This window comes from Symphalangus syndactylus, chromosome 9 (assembly GCF_028878055.3).
Source record: "Symphalangus syndactylus isolate Jambi chromosome 9, NHGRI_mSymSyn1-v2.1_pri, whole genome shotgun sequence".
NCBI classification, from domain to species: domain Eukaryota; kingdom Metazoa; phylum Chordata; class Mammalia; order Primates; family Hylobatidae; genus Symphalangus; species Symphalangus syndactylus.
In genome coordinates, this window is record NC_072431.2 from 60860435 (window position 1) to 60880007 (window position 19573).

A 19573-nucleotide genomic window follows, 5' to 3' on the forward strand; every position below is an offset into this window, starting at 1 on the left:
GCTTGAGGCCAGGAGTTTGAGACCAGCCTGGGCAGCATAGCAAGACCCCGTCTCTGCAAAAAAAAAGTTAAAGAAAATTAGCTGGGCTTGGTGGCACGTGCCTGTAGTCCCAGCTACTCGGGAGGCTGAGGCAGGAAGATTGCTTGAGCCCAGGAGTTCGAGGATGCAGTCAGCTATGATCGCACCACTGTGCTATAGCCTGGGTGACAGAGCAAGACCCTGTCTCAAAAAATAATTATCATCATCTGAGGGGTCTTTGGTTGGAAGGGGCGGGCCCCTCATCTGGTGGGATCCCTGAGCTGGTTGAGAACAGGGTGGGTGATGAGCTCCTTCACCTACCCCTAGCCCGCTCTCACCTGCCCAGGGCTAGGCTGGGTACTCCTGGCAGATCATCCCCATAGCCTGCATGACTGGGGGCAGGTGTACAGCAAGCAGTCACCAGGTCCATGGAGGAAGTATGTCTCAGCCCTTCCTGGGAGAAGAGAGCTTGCAGGAGAGGTGACCCATGACTCAGAGAAGGCTGTACAAGGTGATCTTTGAGATCCCTTCCCACGCCAAGATTCCGTGTTTCTATATTCCTGCCTCTTCCAGGAAGCCTCCCCTGGTTGCCCTAGCCTCCTCCTCATCTAGCAGCCCAGGTGATGTACTATCTTTAATAATACCATTTGCCTAAATAGTACTACCTGTCAGGCCCTGGGTCAGGACCCTTAGGGAGATCATCTCATCTAATCCTCAACAACCTGGTAAAGTCGGATCAACTTCCTTCATATATTTTTTTTTTTTTTTTGAGACGGAGTCTTGCTGTGTTGCCCAGGCTGGAGTGCAGCGGCGTGATCTCGGCTCACTGCAACCTCTGCCTCCTGGGTTCAAGCGATTCCTGTGCCTCAGCCTCTGGAGTAGCTGGGACTACAGGCACCCACCACCACTTGCGGCTAATTTTTTGTATTTTTAGTAGAGACGGGGTTTCTGCATGTTGGCCAGGCTGATCTCGAACTCCTGACCTCAAGTGATCCACCCGCCTTGGCTTCCCAAAGTCCTCCCAAAGTCCTGGGATTACAGGCGTGAGCCACCGCGCCCGGTCCTCCTAGGTTCTGACAAGCAGTACAGATGCCACACACCTGGCTTTCTTCTCTGATCCGGGGGGTACCTCAGGTGGGCTCCAAGGAAGGGGACAGGTGCCTCTAAGGTGCCATAACCTCTCAGAGCCCCACTTGCCGGCCTCCCTCCTTACCCACCTTGGAGCTGGGCGTCTTGGCGAAGCTGAGGGCCTCGGTAGTGAGGGAGAAGTAGAGTTTCTTGAAGGAGGAGGACATGAGGGGGCCCTTGCCCTTGGTCCTGTGGATGAAGAGTGGCCCCTCCTTCACAGGTGGCGCCTGCAAACTCAGCGTCCGCTGCAGGTCCAGCTCTGCCAGGCCAGGGAGGGAGGGGAATAGAGAGCCCTGTGAATGAGGGCGGGACTGGGGGGGCGGAGCAGTGGGCGGGGCCATGGGGCTCAAGGGCTGAGCAAATCTGAACAGCAGGCAGTGGACGTGGTCATGGGGCTTGAGGGCGGAGCAAACATCAACAGCAGGTGGTGAGCGGGGTGACAGGTGGACTGAGGAAGCCAGGGCCATGGGGTTGGAGGCGGGACATGCGTCAATAGCAGGTGGTGGCGGGGCTATGGAGCTCAAGGATGGAGCAAATGTCAACAGGCACAGATGATGATGGGTGAGGCCATGGGTCTAGGGGTGGGGCAAACGTCAACAGCAGGCAGTGGGCAGGGTCACAGGAAGCACAAACAGTGGTGGGTGGGTCTATGGCCTGGGAGCCTGGCAAATGTCAACAGCAGGCGGTAGGTGGGGCCACGAGAGGAACAAACAGCGGTGGGTGGGGCCGTGGGGTTCAAGGGCGGAGCAAACGTCAGCAGTAGTCTGTGGGCGGGTCTGTGCAGGGCGGCGCTCACCATCCTTCTCCTCGATGTCCACGAGCTTGGTGATGAAGTCTTTCAGCTGCGCCACGCCCTGGCGCACGGTGGGCTGCAGCGGCTCCATCCAAGCCTCCTTGGCCCTGGAAGCCGGCGTGTCCATGTTGCCCACGTTCTGGACTGCCTGGAGGTGACAGCAGGAAGGACCAGGTTCTGCTGGGTTAGGGGCCTAGCCACTGCACCCCCTCCCACCCCGCCCCCAAGTCTTTGCTACTCAGCTGTAGAGATGGAGGCAGAGACGACAGAAGCCATGCCCACGGGCCCCCTCCAGCCCCACTAGGGATCAGGGAGGAGAGGATCACGAAGTTTGATGCCTTATGATAACTGAGACCACTTGGGCCTTCGTCTGTAGGTTTAACTGACGCTGCTGCACTAGGTACCCCACCCCGGTGCCGGGCACATAGGTGCAGCCTGACAGTAAGCAGACCCGGGTTGGAACGTCCCGCGATTCACCACCGACAGGCTGGGCGGCCTTGGCAACCTCCGACCCCTCGCAGGCCTGTTCCCTTATCCATGAGATGGAGCTCGGAGAAGGTGGCCACAGGAAGGCTTTGCACACTGTGAAGTGCAGTGCCCACGTGGGCGTGCCAGTGGCCTCGCCGGAGCCGGTAGGGAACACTCTGCAGTCCAGGCCAGGGCCCCGCTGGGACACCCAGCTGTGCATCCCGCCCGTGGCCGCAAGGCCCGCACCTTGGCCAGCAGGAGCAGGGTGCGGCTGGTGCGGGAGTCCGCGTGGCGCTCCCGTAGGTGGAAGAGCTTGGGCGACATGATGGCGGGAGAGAAGAAGCGCAGGCACAGGAAGCTGGTGACGGCGATGAAAGGTACATTCTGGAGGGGTGCGGGAGAGCGCCGGCTGGAGTCCCCCAGACCTGGGCTCCTGGCAGCCCCCTCCCCTTAGGCTCCGTCCCTGACCCTCCTCGGGACACAGCCTCCCTGGTCCTCCCCAGCGCTCCCTGGTTCCCCACTGCTCTTCGCCCCTCGCCCCAGCCCAGTCCAACCCGGCCCAGCCTAGCCAGGCGGGTGGAGGGCGCACCTCGTGCTGGGCGCCGGGGAAGCGCTCGCGCACGCGTCGGAAGAGCTGGCGGAAGGTGGCGCGCACCACGGCGGGGCACGCGCGAACCGAGCGGCTGAGCGCGCTCAGCAGCGCCCCCAGGTGGGCGCGCAGCGTCTGCGCGCTCTGCTCCAGCACCTCGGCCTCGGTCTGCGGGCGGTGCAGCCCGGAGCACCTGCGTGGAACGGGGCGGGTTGGCAGAGGGGGTCGCGGTCAGCGCCAGGGCCACGACAGGAACAGTGGCTCTCACAGCAGCCAGGACACGGACACAGGGGACAATATACGGGTGGGCAGAGGCACAAACACACGTGCTGACAGGGCCTGATCCCAACCCGCTGCCGCTGAATCCCGCAACCTCCCGGAGTTACCCCCGGCCTCACCCTACATCCTTAACTTCCACTTTGCTGGGGTCCAGCTCCACGTACTTCTTCTCCTCAAACACCTTGTTGATGATGGGGCCCAGGACACCGTGCAGGTACTGCATCCCGGCCACCTGGGGACCACCGCAGGTCACATTGATCCTGTCTCCCCCAGTCCCACTCCAGCTGCCCACCCTCTCCCGGCAGCCGCCCCTGCACCATTTGCCTGCCGTATCCACCCAGGAGGGGGCCAGGTACACATGCAGGACAAACTGTGTATCCATGAATGAATGCGTGAGTGAATGAATTAATGACTAGAATTCTTAGCCCTTGTGATCCCAGCACTTTGGGAGGCCACGGCAGGAGGATCACTTGAGGCCAGGAGTTTGAGACCAGCCTGGGCAACATAGTGAGACTGTCTCTAACTTAAATTTTAATCACACACACATTATTTTTGGGTGGGCGCGGGGCATGGAGTCTCGCTCTGTGGCCCAGGCTACAGTGCAGTGGCGTGAGCTCACTACAACCTCTGGCTCCTGGTTCAAGTGAGTCTCCTGCCTCAGCCTTCCCAGTAGCTGGGATTACAGTCGCCCGCCACCATGCCAGGCTAATTTTTGTATTTTTAGTAGAGATGGGGTTTCGCCATGTTGGCCAGGCTGGCCTCGAACTCCTGACCTTAAGTGATCCACCCGTCTCACCCTCCCAAGGTGCTAGAATTACAGGAATGAGGCATGAGCCACTACGCCCAGCCACATTCTTAACCTTAAAGGGCTCTGAATACGGAAATGGAACACTGGAGTCGAAGTCCTAGCCCCCTCTGTCGCTCTCTCTGAAGCTGGGTGTTGTCATGTGTAAGATGAGGACAATGGAGTGTGCAACCTCACCTTCAGAAAAGACTCCATGGACTTCGAGGCCAGAGAGTTGCTCCGGAACAGGGTGCTGGTCTCACCTACAAACAGAGAGCCCAGTGGGCAGGGGGCTGGGACAAAGCTTTTGGGGGAGGGGGAGACAGAGGACCTTGGGGCTGGGGGATCTAAGCTGGCTCCTCAATAAAGGGCCTCCTCGCCACCTCCCAGCCCACTGTCCCACCTCTGCCCTTGGCTCTGTTCCTTGCCACCCTCCTGTCTGACCCCATCTGCCTCCTACAGGAGGAGCCCACCCACCCCCAAACACCTCCCAGTGTTCTGGGCCCAGCTCCCTCCCAGGCCTCACTGGTGCGACTCAGCTCCAGCTGGAAGAGCAGGTCCAGGAAGTCCTTGGCCAGCCCCTGCCCCAGGAAGAGCTTGAGCAGGTTCGTGGCCAAGTCCTGGCGACACTCGGTGCTGGTTGTCTCCTCGATGAGTGGGATCAGCTGCCCTGGGCCCTGCAGGGAGAGGCATGGGGATCCCGAACCCTTCCCTCTGAGGACCTCAGAGCACCCCAGGGAAAGAGGACATTTTCCCAAGGGGTGGCTGGGGATGGGGCCCTGGACACTGGCCAGCTCCTCACATCCCCAGACCTCAGTTTTCTGCTCTGCAGAATGGGTTTAGAAGGACAGGGGCACAGGCCTACCGCCACCGGACCCTCCCACCCTGCCCAGGCCCCCCTCACCTGCATGCCCAGCTTGACCTCGTGGCACAGCAGGTGCACCAGCGGCTGGTAGTAGCTGGAGGGCAGCACCGTCTCGTCCCGCAGCCGCACCTCCAGCTGCAAGGAGCCCAGGTTGCCCCTGGAATGGGCAGCCTGTGACCTCTCCACCAGGGACTCAGGCCACCCTGGACCACAACGCTCCCATGGCCTCCAGTTTTTTTCCCTTGGGGCCAGCCTCCCATCTCTCTGCTCATGCCCTCCATCCGGGTGCCCTGCACAGCTCTGCCTCCCAGGCTCTGCCCGGGCTATTTATTTTCTCGTTTTGGAAAGCACTTCCTGTCTCTGCACTCAAGGCACCTCTATCTGTCTTCAAGGTCTGGCTCCCTACCACCTCCAAGCTTGGGTATGTGGAGCTCCCAGCCTTCAATCTATAAACTCCCCGATAATGGCACCATCATGTGTACACTTTACAGCAGAAGCAAATCCCCAACCCTCATAACAACCTAATAGGGAAACTGAGACCTGAGCCAGTTCAGCAACTTGCCACATTAGATCGAGCTTCCAAGCCTCCCTGTTCTGACAGGGAAGGTCAGAACAGAGGAGGGTGTGGACCAAGGCATGACATCCTCTAAGGCTCCCACTGCCCCTGCCCAGCACGAGCCTCATGCACAGGAGCAGTGTTAAGATGGGCCCCTGGGCCTGGCACAGTGGCTCATGCCTGTAATCCCAGCACTTTGGGAGGCCAAGGCAGGTGGATCACTTGAGGTCAGGAGTTCGAGACCAGCCTGGCCGACATGGCAAAACTCCATCTCTACTGAAAAAGAAAAATACAAAAATTAGCCAGGCATGGTGGCAGGTGCCTGTAATCCCAGCTACTCGGGAGACTGAGGCAGGAGAAGCACTTCAACCCAGGAAGCAGAGGTTGCAGTGAGCCGGGATTCCACCACTGCATTCCAGCCTGAATCTGTCTCAAAAAAAAAAAATAAATACAAAAAATAAGATGGGAAGATGGGCCTTGGCTGGTTCTATGGAAACACCTTGTGCTGGATACACAGCCGTCCACCTGCCCCTACCCTGTTAAGGATAGGAATTGGGGGAATGGGGGTCTGGGGCCTTCCACAGAGACACAAAGCTGAACCATCAAGGGCTGTGGGCCACAGCAAACAAGCCAGAGGGCTTCCTAGACAGGCTGCCAGATTTAGCAAAATGACCCAAGACACCCAGTTAAATGTGAATATTTTATTTACTTATTAACTATTTTTTTAGAGATGGGGTCTTGCTATGTTGCCCAGGCTGGTCTTGAACTCCTGGGCTCAAGTGATCCTCCTGCCTTGGCCTCCCAAAGTGCTGAGATTACAGGCATGCGCCACCACACCCAGCCTAAATTTGAATATTTTTAGTATAGGTATGTCTCAAATAGTGCATGGTCATTCTTTTTTTTTTTTTGCTGAGATGGAGTCTTGCTCTGTCACCCAGGCTGGAGTGCAGCGGTGCGATCTCGGCTCACTACAACCTCCACCTCCCAGGTTCAAGCAATTCTCCATCCTCAGCCTCCCAAGTAGCTGGGATTAGAGGTGCCCGCCACCACATCTGGGTAATTTTTGTATTTTTAGTAGAGACGGGATTTCACCATGTTGGCCAGGCTGGTCTTGAACTCCTGATCTCATGATCTGTCTGCCTCGGCCACCCAAAGTGCTGAGATTACAGGCATGAGCCACCGCACCCGGCCATTTTCTTGAGACGGAGTTTCGCTCATGTCACCGAGGCTGGAGTTCAGTGGTGGGATCTCGGCTCACTGCAACCTCCGTCTCCTGGGTTCAAGCGATTATCCTGCTTCAGCCTCCCAAGTAGCTTGGATTACAGGTGCCCACCACCATTTTTTGTACTTTTAGTAGAGACGGTGTTTCACCATGTTGGCCAGGCTGGTCTCGAACTCTTGACCTCAAGTGATCCACCCGCCTCAACCTCCCAAAGTGTTGGGATTACAGGTGTGAGCCACCACGCCCAGCGGTTATTCTTATACTAAAAAAGTATTCACAGCTGGGCACAGGTCAGGAGTTCAACATGAAGCCCGGCCATCATGGTGAAACCCCATCTCTACTAAAACTACAAAAAATTAGCCAGGTGAGGTGGTCCCAGCTACCTGGAACGTTGAGGTGGGAGGATTGCTTGCACCCAGGAGGTGGAGGCTACAGTGAGCTATGATCACCACTGCACTGGTGGTACTGGTGCATGCCTGTAATCCCAGCTACTCGGGAGGCTGACGCATGAGAATTGCCTGAACCTGGGAGGCAGAGGTTGCAGTGAGCCAAGACCGTGCCACTGCGCTCCATCCAGCCTAGGTGACAGAGTGAGAGTCTGTCTCAAAAAAAAAAAATTATTCACTGTTTATCTGAAATTAAGTTTTAACTGGGTGTTCTTTTTTTTTTTTTTGAGACAGAGTCTAGCTTTGTCACCCAGGCTAGAGTACAATGGCACAATCTTGGCTCACTACAACCTCTGCCTCCGGGGTTCAAGCAGTTCTGCCTGCCTCAGCCTCCCGAGTAGCTGGGATTACACGCGCCCGCCACCTGGCCAGGTTGGTCTCAAACTCCTGACCTCAGGTGATCCGCCCGCCTCGACCTCCCAAAGTGCTGGGATTACAGGTGTGAGCCACCATGCCTGGCCTAATTTTTTATTTCTTCGTAGAGACAGAGTCTCACTTTCTTGCCCAGGCTGGTCTCAAACTCCTTGCCCCAAGTGATCCTCCCACCTTGGCCTCCCAAAGAGCTGGGATTATAGGCATGAGCCACCGCTCCTGGCCAACAGTGTCCTGTCTTATCTCACAACCCTATTCCTGGAGAATCTGGCATAGGGAGTTGGAGCTATGGCTCAGGGACACTGACCTTGGAGACTTGAACCCTGGTCTGAGGTCTGCAGTGAAATTTTCAAAGGGAAAATGTCTGAGCACTTGTTTTAGAAACTTCCAGAGGCAGAAAGCAGGAGACCTGTACAACCTGTGAGCTAAGAAGACAGACCTGGCCGGGTTCAGTGGCCCATGCCTGTAATCCTAGCGCTTTGGCAGGCTGAGGCGGGTGGATCACTTGAGGTCAGGAGTTCGAGACCAACTTGGCCAACATGGTGAAACCCTGTCTCTACTAAAAATACAAAAATTAGCCGAGCATGGTGGCACACAGTTGTAATCCCAGCTAATCAGGAGGCTGAGGCAAGAGAATCACTGGAACCCAGGAGGTGGAGGTTGCAGTGAGCCAAGATTGTGCCGCTGCAACTCCAGCCTGGGTGACAGAGCAACACTCCGTCTCAAAAAAAAAAAAAAAAAAGACAGAAGACAGAGCTGAGCTGAGTGCGGAACTGTGGGGAAAAATAAAGGGGATGGGCTGGGCGCCGTGGCTCACGCCTGTAATCCCAATACTTTGGGAGGCCAAGGCGGGTGGATCACAAGATCAAGGAGATCGAGACCATCCTGGCTAACACGGTGAAACCCTATCTCTACTAAAAATGCAAAAAATTAGCCGGGCGCAGTGGCGGGTGCCTGTAGTCCCAGCTACTTGGGAGGCTGAGGCAGGAGAATGACGTGAACCCAGGAGGCAGAGCCTGCAGTGAGTCAAGATCACGCCACTGCACTCCAGCCTGGGGACAGAGTGAGACTCCGTCTCAAAAAATAAATAAATAAATAAATAAATAAATAAATAAATAATAAATAAATAAATAAAAAATAAAGGGGAGGTGGAGCCCAGCCAGGATGAGAAGGATGCTGGCCCGGTGGGCAGGGGCTGAGGGGACCCTGGAGCTGTGTCTCCTGACCTCTCACCCCTGAGCAGCCCCCCTGCCCTGCCTGCCTGTAGCCAATTCCCAAATGTCATCCCCCACCCCACCCCTTGAGGCCGGCTGCCCAGCCCCACACACTTACTCGTCATGCCGCCGGCTCTTGGACTGGTCGGGCTGCAGCCGGAACCAGCCCTCCTCCTGCTGGGCCACCTGCAGTCTCTGGACATCGATCACCACCTGGGGACATAGTGGCAGTCTTCCTGCAGCTGGGAGACTTGGGTCTCCTCCTTGCCAACTACTGTTCTTAGTGGGGAGGGGCCCCTTCCAAGGGTCCCTGAGTGCCAGTGGTGGTGGGGGGATGTTGCTGGTTCTGGCAGATGGTGGGGGGGTAGTCCCAGGCTTCCTGAGTGTGTCTCTTTGGGGAAGCCGGAGGGAGGTCCCTGAGGCTGGGATGGCTGCAATGGAGCCAGGTGCTGGGGGACAGCAGGTGCAGCCTGCCGGGGGAGGGGGGCGCGGGGCGGTGGTGCTCACTTTGCCCAGGAAGTCGTTTCGGCTGACAAGGTCCCAGTCCCAGGCCTCCACGCACAGCGCCTCTGTGGCCCCCTCCTCCAGCTCAAATTCAAATGTCTCATTCCAGCGTGGGTAGCATGACTTCTTCACGATCTGCCCAGAGGAGGGTGGGAGGGGGCTAGGCTGATGCCACTGGACTCCCCAGGCTGGGTAAAAGGCAGAGCTGCCCCAGGCACCTCCCCTGGGTTCCCTACAGCCTCCGCGACTTAGAGGCTCTGCCACAGCAGAGGTTAAAATGTCCTGTCCAAGCTCCCACCCATTTATCAGATGGGGAGAATTGAGGCCCAGGGTGGGGAAAAGACGTATCCAAGGCCATGCAGCAAAACAGTACTGACTATGAGGATGTGGTGAACACGGAACACCTCTACACTGCTGGTGGGAATGTGAACTAGTACAACCACTATGGAAAACAGTGGAGATTCCTTAACTAACTAAAAGTAGAACTACCATTTGATTCAGCAATCCCACTACTGGGTATCTACCCAGAGGAGAAGTCATTATACAAAAAAGATACTTGCACACTCATGTTTTTGTTTTGTTTGTTTTGTTTTGTTTTTGAGACAGAGTCTTGCTCTGTTGCCCAGGCTGGGGTGCAGTGGCATGATCTCAGCTCACTGCAAACTCCACCTTCCAGGTTCAAGTGATTCTCCTGCCTTAACCTCCCAAGTGGCTGGGATTTCAGGGGCCTGCCACTATGCCCGGCTAATTTTTGTATTTTTAGCAGAGATGAGGTTTCACCATGTTGGCCAGGCTGGTCTTGAACTCCTGGCCTCAAGCAATCTGCCAGCCTTGGCCTCCCACAGTGCTGGGATTACAGGCATGAGCCACTGCACCTGGCCAAGATACTTGCACATGCATGTTTATAGCAGCATAATTCACAATTGCAAAAATGTGAAACCAGCTCAAATGTCCATCAATCAACAAGTGGATAAACTGTGGCATATATATATATATGTATATATATGTATATATGTATATATGTGTATATATGTGTATATGTATATATGTGTATATGTGTATATATGTATATATGTGTATATATGTATATATGTATATGTGTATATATGCATATATGCGTATATGCGTATACGCGTATATATGTATATACGCGTATACGCGTATATGCGTATATGCGTATATATGTATATATGCGTATATGCGTATATATGTATATATGTATATGTGTATATATGTATATATGTATATATGTGTGTATATATGTATATATGTGTGTATATGTATATATGTGTATATGTGTATATATGTATATGTGTATATATGTATATATGTGTATATATGTATATATGTGTATATATGTATATATGTGTATATATATGTATATATATGTATATATATGTATATATGATGGAATACTACTCAGCCATAAAAAAGGAGTGAATTAATGGCATTCATAGCAACCTGGATTGGATTGGAGACTATTATTCTAAGTATAGTAACTCAGGAATGGGAAACTAAACATCGTATGTTCTCACTCATATGTGGGAGCTAAGCTATGAGGACGCAAAGGTATAAGAATCACACAGTGGACTTTGGGGATTCAGAGGGGAAGGGTGGGAAGGGGGTGAGGGATAAAAGACTACAAATTGGGTGCAGTGTATACTGCTCGGGTTATGGGTGAACCAAAATCTCATAAATCACCACTAAAGAACTTATGTAACCAAACACCACCTGTTCCCCAATAACCTATGGAAATAAAATATTAAAAAACAAAGCAAAACAAACAAACAACACAGGGCTGGGCGTGGTGGCTCATGCCTGTAATCCCAGCACTTTGGGAAGCCGAGGCGGGAGGATGACTTGAGGCCAGGAGTTAGAGACCAGCCTGGCCAACATGGTGAAACCCCATCTCTACTAAAAATACAAGAAATGAGCCTGATGTGGTGGCGCGTGCCTGTAATCCCAGCTACTCGGGTGGCTGAGGCAGGAGAATCTCTTGATCCAGGAAGGCAGAGCCTGCAGTGAGCTGAGATCCAGCCACTGCACTCCAGCCTGGGTGACAGGGCGGGACTTGTCCTCAGGAAAAAAAAAAAAAAAACACAAAACACAAAACAAAAACAGTAGCGACTACACTGAGAGAACAGACCTTGGTGTCTTTGTGCCCAGGACTGGGCCCCTGACCCTGGTTTCCTGGGGGTGGGGAAGGCAGCATGCGTGTTCCCAGATAAACCCCACTCCGGCTGTCTCAATCCCCTCCTTACCCCCAAGCATGGCCAGGAGTGAGCGGAGTTGGCCCGAGAGGGCCTGGGACCTATTATGTCCCCTCAGAGAGGTCGCCCCTTTCCCTGGGCCTCCTCTGTAAGACTGTGGCCCCCAATCTGTCCCCCAGGGGACGGTGAGCAGGTGGTGAGGTGAGCAAAGGGGGCATGGCTGGAAGGTCCCCCAAGCCTCCTGCCCTCTGGCCTCCTCACCGAGGTCTCCTGTGTCCGGCCCTTGTAGCGCACTCGAACGAAGGGGTCAGATGCGCCATTGCGGTCCTTTGGGGCCAGATCCCTGGTGGGGGTGGAGGAAAATTGGATCATTGACTTGTCCCTGCGCCCCCCCTCCCCCACTTGTCACCACCATTATGTAACCACAGCGGGCCAAAAGGCCTGGGCACATTCCGTCCCTGGCAAGCTGACTCTGGACAGTGCGCCTCTGCCCTTTCTGGGCCCTGCTCCCATAGCCATCTCCCCAGGGTCGCCCATGTGGCCAAGAATCCCCCGAGGTGGAGGCCATGGGTCCTTCCCACCAGGCAGCTGCAGGCCAGTGGCTGCACCTTGCTCCGGGGGTGGCAGGGGGGCAGTGTGAGTGCTGCCAGGGAACCGCTGGGGCAATGTTCCCGGCCCTCCGTTCCCAGGGCTGCCCTGAGCCTCAGTTTCCCCATCAGGAAAATGGAAAAGTGAATCGCTACTGGGCTCAGGTTTAGGGAGAGAGTGTGCTTCTGGAAGGTCTGCCCCAGTAATGTCTCCCTACTTGGTGGAGGGGTGAGATGCAGCCCTGATGGGCAGCCCTGCTCTTTCTCCATAGATGGGTCTTTACACAGCCCTAGTCTAGTCATGGTACCCCCAGCTTTTTTTTTTTTTTTTTTGAGACGGAGTCTCGCTTTGTCGCCCAGGCTGGAGTGTAATGGCGCAATCTTGGCTCACTGCAACCTCCACCTCCCGGGTTCAAGTAATTCTCCTGCCTCAGCCTCCTGAGTAGCTGGGATTACAGGTGTCTGCCACCACGCCCAGCTAATTTTTGTATTTTTAGTAGAGATGGGATTTCACCAGGTTGGCCAGGCTGCCCTCGAACTCCTGACCTCAGGTGATCCACCCGCCTCGGCCTCCCAAAGTGCTGGGATTACAGGTGTGAGCCACCGCGTCCGGCCCTTTTTTTCTTTTCTTTTTTTTTTAAACAGGGTATTGCTCTGTTGCTCAGGCTGGAGTATAGTGATGCAATCATAGCTCACTGCAGGCTCCACCTCCTGGGCTCAAGCAATCCTCCCATGTCAGCCTCCCAAGTAGCTGGCACTATAAGTGTGCCCCATCACACCTGGCTAATTTTTAAATTTTTTTGTAGAGACAGGGTCTTGCTGTTGCCCAGGCTGGTCTCGAAATCCTGGCCTCAAGAGATCTTCCTGCCTCTGCTTCCCAAAGCACTGGGATTACCAGAGTGAGCCACCGCACCCTGCCAGTATCCCCTACTTAGAACTCTTTGTGGAAGAACACCAAAGCCCATTCATCTTTGAACCTGGGGAGGCAGAGGTTGCAGTGAGCCGAGAAAACACCACTGCACTCCAGCCTGGGTGACAGAGCCAGACTGCCTCAAAAAAAAAAAAAAAAAAAAAAAAACAGCCCAGGCGCAGTGGCTCGCGCCTGTAATCCCAGTAGTTTGGGAGGCTGAGGAAGGCAAATCAACTGAGGTCAGGAGTTTGAGACCAGCCTAGCCAACATGGTGAAGTCCCATCTCTACTAAAAATACAAAAAATTAGCCAGGCGTGGTGGTGCACACCTGTAATCCCAGTTACTAGGGAGGCTGAGGCAGGAGAATTGTTTGAACCCATAAGGCGGAGGTTGCAGTGAGCTGAGATTGGGCCACTGCACTCCAGCCTGGATGATAGAGCAAGACTGTCTCAAAAACAAAAAACAAAAAAAATCCCAAGGTTTTATTGAAATATTGAGAATCTCCCCAGAAAAAAATAAGGAGGAAATGTTCTTTCTTCCTCTGCAGCAAACAGACCTTCTTAGGCTGACTTGGAATTGCAGCAGGAGTCTCATTGCCGAGGACAATGGGGGACAGGTCCCCTCACTCTGAGAGAGGCCTGGACATTCCTCTCCCCTGCTAGGACTCACTAGGAGAAGGCCAACCACTGTGGCCCCAGAGGATGGGAGACAGGAGATTCCTGGAGAGAGGGGAGGGCCAGGGAGACATGCTTCCATGCCTCCCATCTCCGTGGGTGACGATGGGTGCCTGGCAGAAGTGGCTCCGAGGTCCCAGAGCCCGGCCACATGTGTAAGCGGGTGCACACGTGTGCATGCCTGTCCTCCAGACAGCCTGGTGCCCGGAAAGGATAAGGATGGAGGAAGCGGGTGAGTTGGGGTGGGGCGGCCGGGAATGAATGGTGGAGGCCAGAGTGAGCGAGTGTGGGGGCGTGACTGAGGCTCAGCCCAAGCCCAGACATTTTCCATCCATTTCTATTTTCTCAGGACAGAAAATAACTCCTGGGAAGCCAGAGTGAGCAACATGGGCATCATCTGACCCACACCCCTCCTCTGCCCAAAGGAAGTCTTCCTCTTGGACAGGCTGACCCCTCAAGGGTGGGGGGAACACTGGCTCCATAGGGCTGCCTGGCTGGGGGCCACCCTCCTGCCCCACAGGCAGGGAGCAACTTGGGGAGGTGGGTTTGGAGCCGGAAGGGAAGGCACTTCTCACGGACAGAGTGTGACTCAGGCCCAGGCCCAGACGGGAGTGCAGCCTGCAGCTAAAAATACCCTGGGGGTTGGGGGGGTGGCCCTGTCACAGGTGACTCAGGCCCATGGAACCATCCAAACCACTGTCCCTCCTTGGGGGAACCCTCAATTTGCCCATCGGGAGATTTTCAGCAACTCTTTTCACTCCCCAACCCCACAAGGGACCCACTTACCCACACACACACTCCCACCAGGCCAAGTTCACACTGGGGTTAAACATAGGGAAGCTGACCTTGCACTGGGGGACTGAGGCTGTGTGATCAGAGTTCAGGGTCCCCTCACCCATACCCCCTACTCCACTCCTCTGTGATGGCTCCGGTTCCTCCATGAGAACATTAGACTGTCCCTTAAGGGACATATCCCCTTGAGTGGAAATCACCCAAGAAGCATCTTCAAGTTCAGAAAACCTCCCCAGACCCTCTCTTTTACTTTTTCTTTTCTTTTTTTTTTTTTTTTTTTTGAGATGAAGTCTCACTTGTCACCCAGGCTGGAGTGCAGTGGGGCCATCTCGGCTTACTGCAACCTCTGCCTCCCAGGTTCAAGACTCCTGCCTCAGCCTCCCAAGTAGCTGGGATTACAGACGCCACCACCATGCCCAGGTTCAAGACTCCTGCCTCAGCCTCCCAAGTAGCTGGGATTACAGACGCCACCACCATGCCCAGCTAATTGTTGTATTTTTAGTAGAGACAGGGTCTCACCATGTTGGTTAGGCTGTTCTTGAACTCCTGGCCTCAGGTGATCCACCTGCCTCGGCCTCCCAAAGTGCTGGGATTACAGGTGTGAGACACGGTGCCTGGCAAGACCCTCTCTTGAGAGCAGGCTTTGATGGGAGGTGGCCAGCTCTGGGACCAGGAGGCAGAGGTGGGGCGAGGGGAGGCTCAGCTTCCTCATTGGGTTTCTCTAGTTGCAGGGGACCCACTGCCCGCCCCCAGGCCCCTGAGTCTCACCTGGCCTCCAGCACAGAGCAGCGTAGCCGGCAGGCCCGGGCCCCTGGCCGCACTTCCAGCCGCAGGTGGATCTCGCCCTGCACCTCCTCATCGGGGTCGACCTCCGTCAGGTGGGCCCACCCACTGAAACCTGTGGGGTCAGCTCAGCCAGGGACCTGTCCCTGAACCCCCACACCCTCCACCCTTAGTCCCACCAGGCACCTTGAGGCACCTCCATAATCTCCTGGGAATCCCCTAGGCACCCGTGAAGCAGGGGCTGGTATCCCCAGTGACAGATGGGGAAACTGAGGCTCAGCAGGTGAACAAACAGCAGTTGGAAGAGCTGGGATTAGAATCTAAGTCAGTGACCTGGGGCCTGTGCCCTCACTATTGTGTCATTTTTGTTGTTGTTATTTTTAGAGACAGGGTCTCACTCTATGAGCCAGGTGTGGTGGCACGTGCCTGTAATCCCAGCTCCTCAGGAGGCTGAGGCAGGAGAATTGCTTGAACTCAGATCACGCCATTGCACTCCAGCCTGGATGACAGAGCAAGACCCCATCTCAAAAAAAAAAAAAAAAAAAAAGATGGAGTCTTGCTATGTTGCTCAGGCTGGTCTCAAACTCCTGACCTCAAGCAATCCTCCCACCTCAGCCTCCCAAGGTGCTGGGATTATAAGTGTGGGCCGCTGTACCCAGCCAGATTCCCCATGTTAAAACAGGAAGAGAGTGGCCTTCCCCTAGGGCTGCTGGGAGGAGGGTCTGAGGCCTGGATGGGGAAGCTACGAGGCACCCCGAGCAATAGCCTCACTGGTGCCACTAGACCCCAGAAACACTGGCTAAGGCTGCAGGTGGGAAAGGCCTTTGGCCTGGCAGGGGCCAAGAGGCCCCATGAGTCAGCAGAACCTGCCTCCACCCTGCCCCCATCCCTGGCCCAGCCTCACAGACAGGAGCAGGTGTGTGCAGGGGGAGGCCAGTGAGTGGGACACAAAGGCTCTGATGGCAGAGCCCATAGCATCCAAGAACTGGTTTGAACCCTCAGAGAAGCCCAGAGAAGGCAAGAGCTGCCCAAGGTCACACACAGTGAGGCTGGCACACGGCTGACCCCTCAAAATCATGTCTGGGCAGAGCATGGTGGCTCACACCTGTAATCCTAGCACTGGGGGAGGCCAAGACGGGAGGATCCATTAAAGCCAGGAGTTCAAGACCAGCCTGGGCAACAGAGTGAGACCCCCCCATTTTTTTTTTTTTTCGAGACAGGGTCTTGCTCTGTCACCCAGGCTGGAGTGCAATGGCACAATCTTGGCTCACTGCAAGCTCCACTCCCAGGTTCAAGAGATTTTCCTGTCTCAGCCTCCCTAGTAGCTGGGATTACAGGCAAGTGCCACCATGCCCAGGTAATTTTTGTATTTTTAGTAGAGACAGGGTTTCACCATGTTGACGAGGCTGGTCTTGAACTCCTAATCTCAACTGAATTGCCACTGGGATTACAGGTGTGAGCCACCATGCACGGCCTCCATCTCTGTTTTTCTTTTGGAGATGGAGTCTTGCTCTGTCATCCAGGTTGGAGTGCAATGGCGTGATCTTGACTCACTGCAACCTCTGCCTCCTGGATTCAAGCGATTCTCCTACCTCAGTCTCCTGAGTAGCTGGGATTACAGGCGCCCACCACCACGTCCAGCTAATTTTTTGTATTTTTAGTAGAGACAGGGTTTTGCCATGTTGGCCAGGCTGGTCTGGAACTCCTGACCTCAGGTGATCCACCTGCCTCGGCCTCCCAAAGTGCTGGGATTACAGGTGTAAGCCACTGCACCCGGCCTCTATTTTATTTTTCGTTTTTATTTTTTATTCATTTATTTATTTATTTTTGAGGCGGAGTCTCGCTCCGTTGCCCAGGCTGGAGTGCAGTGGCATGATCTCGGCTCACTGCAAGCTCTGCCTCCTGGGTTCACGCCATTCTTCTTCCTCAGCCTCCCCAGTAGCTGGGACTACAGGCGCCTGCCACCATGCCCGGCTAACTGTTTTGTATTTTTAGTAGAGATGGGGTTTCACAGTGTTAGCCAGGATGGTCTCGATCTTCTGACCTTGTGATCCACCGTCTCGGCCTCCCAAAGTGCTGGGATTACAGGCGTGAGCCACTGCACCCGGCCTTTTTTTTTAACTATATAAAAATTGCAAAAACAATAACACAAAACAATGTCTGCATCCCGGAAATAATTCAAAGGGATCTCCAGCCTGGACTGGCTCTAGGCCAACCCTTCAGACTTAGGACACAGTGGTACTAGGGCCCAGGTGGAGGCAACCCCATGGGTTACAGAAGGAGCTGGCCCGATTTGGAGAAGGGGTCCCTATGCTGCAGCAATGGAGTGTAAGGAGGCCCCTTCTTCTGCCAGCAGAGGCCTCAGATTCCACCTGTAGCAGCCCCTCTTCACCCCAGGGAAGAGGCAGTAACAACCATTCTTGGGGACATGCTGCAGAGCAGAGGCCAGGAGTACAAAACATGGCCCTGGCTTCTGGGGAGAGTAGAAATGGCTTTCCCTGAGCAGGAGAACAGATGGAGCCTAGAGAGGAGGTCTCCGAGTGGGAGGGAGGCCAGGGACTGGGCAGACCAGTGCAGGAGGGAAAGGGAGAACTTACCCTTAGGGTGAGAGGCTAGGGTGTCCCTTGTAAGGCAGACCTTTCCGATAACGTCATCCCGGCTAGAGGAGGGAGATGGAGCCAGAGCTGGGCAGGGTTTCAGTATCTGCCCTCTGGGACCTCCCACCAAGTTTAGGGCCCCCCCGGGGGGGGAGCAGGGTGATGGACACCACTGTCATTTCCAGAGTAACCCAACAGAGCTGGACCTGTGGCCCTTCTGTAGGCTGTGGGTTCTGGACCCTTTAGGGGGATGTGATAGGTTTCTCGCATGCCCACACATGCCAAGCTCACGCTCTCTGGGTACCCATCTCACAGCTCACACCTGCACACACACGTGTAGTCCATGCACACTTGTGCCCGCATGCCTGCACACACACGTGTGTGATGTGGCACATGCACCATGGAGCCACGCATGCGCACACCCACGTGCTCAAGCCTTTCGCCCTCCCAGGCCCCTAGGCTCTGCCTCCCTCCAGGCTGCAAAGAGGATGCCAAAAAGGACCCAGGAGTCCTGGTGGTTAAATGGGCCAGGGAGCAATCAGATAGTCAGGTCTGGGTCCCAGCTGGAGAGGGGGGCACTCACCTGAGGGCATCCTCATCCATGACGTAGAAAGCCACAGCGTGGAAGGTGGGCAGCAGGTGCACTTGGTACTCCTCACCCCAGAAGGGGCACAGGGTCTTCCACACGGTGGCTGTCCTGCAGGAGAGAACCCTCAGCATGTGCCCAGGCCACTCCCAGGCCCTGGGACCTTCCTTGTATCTCCCCCTACCCCTATAACAACTGGCTCTGCCACTGATGTGTTTTCCCTGTGCCAGACCCTACTGTCCACCACCAATCGCTACCCCCTGACCTTCCTCTCTGCCCTGGATGGGGCACAGGGCTGCCTCTCTCTGGCTGTTATTTTATTTTATTTTATTTTTTTGAGACGGAGTCTCGCCCTGTCACCCAGGCTAGAGTGCAGTGGCGTCATCTCGGCCCACTGCAACCTCTGCCTCCCAGGTTCAAGCAATTCTTCCTGCTTCAGCTTCCTGAGTAGCTGGGATTACAGATGCCTGCCACCACGCCCAGCTAATTTTGTCATTTTAGTAGAGACAGGGTTTCACCCTGTTGGCCAGGCTGCTCTCGAACTCCTGACCTCAGGTGATCTGCCCGCCTTGGCCTTCCAAAGTGCTGGGATGACAGGCGTGAGCCACCGTGCCCAGCCTCTCCAGCTGTTTTACATTTGGGGAAACAGATCACAGTTGGCAGGCGTTGGCCTCAGGTCACAGGATAGCTGCCTCGGGCGACTGCTGAGCCTGGCCTCCCATCCTCACCCAGCTCTGGTCATCCCCCTGTGGATCAAAGCCTTCAACTCATGGGACTCAGCGGGCTAGCGGGTGGGGAGACACTGAAGCCCCCAAGGACCCGGATGAAAGTTCAGGGGACCACCTCATGCCAACCACTTCTCAGACAGGTCGTCTGTTTCCCTTCTGTATCAAGAGCATCAGAGCCATCACACCCCTCTCCCTCTTGCTGTCTGTGGTTTGCAGACCCTCGAGAAAGGCTGGGAGCCTGCTTGCAGGTGGGGAAGGACTGGGAGTCTGGTGGCCTTGGCTACGAGTAGGCCACAGGCACTCAGGTGGGCAGAACAGCAGGGCAGCTCTGGCCATGAACTTGGAAGCAGGAGCCTGGGTGAAGGAAGGGAGAGGACAGCAAAGACCCTGCCCAGAGATCATGGGGACCACGGAGGAAGGGACATCTGGAGGAAGTGACTCTTCAGGGTGCAGGCTGGGGGTGCCCAG

At 55.2% G+C, this 19573-nt stretch overlaps 1 protein-coding gene across 5 annotated transcripts in view; it reads right to left on the bottom strand.

Moving 5' to 3' along the window:
• The window catches only part of LOC129489707 (ras GTPase-activating protein 4), a 32914-nt gene that overhangs the window by 7090 nt on the left and 6251 nt on the right, over window positions 1-19573 (bottom strand). For all 5 annotated transcript variants that reach the window (XR_010122538.1, XM_055292718.2, XM_055292720.2 and 2 more), the window contains exons 3-16: window positions 18375-18488; window positions 17792-17853; window positions 15180-15309; window positions 11710-11791; window positions 9242-9373; window positions 8853-8947; window positions 4964-5081; window positions 4586-4736; window positions 4258-4322; window positions 3395-3507; window positions 2997-3189; window positions 2654-2791; window positions 1943-2087; window positions 1236-1405 (exon numbers count right to left, since the gene is read on the bottom strand). Coding sequence is in view for 4 of the 5 variants with exons in the window: in XM_055292718.2 (XP_055148693.1) it covers window positions 1236-1405; window positions 1943-2087; window positions 2654-2791; window positions 2997-3189; window positions 3395-3507; window positions 4258-4322; window positions 4586-4736; window positions 4964-5081; window positions 8853-8947; window positions 9242-9373; window positions 11710-11791; window positions 15180-15309; window positions 17792-17853; window positions 18375-18488 (1708 nt within the window). In the remaining variant the exon portion in view is untranslated. The remainder of the gene's footprint in view (window positions 1-1235; window positions 1406-1942; window positions 2088-2653; window positions 2792-2996; window positions 3190-3394; window positions 3508-4257; window positions 4323-4585; window positions 4737-4963; window positions 5082-8852; window positions 8948-9241; window positions 9374-11709; window positions 11792-15179; window positions 15310-17791; window positions 17854-18374; window positions 18489-19573) is intronic.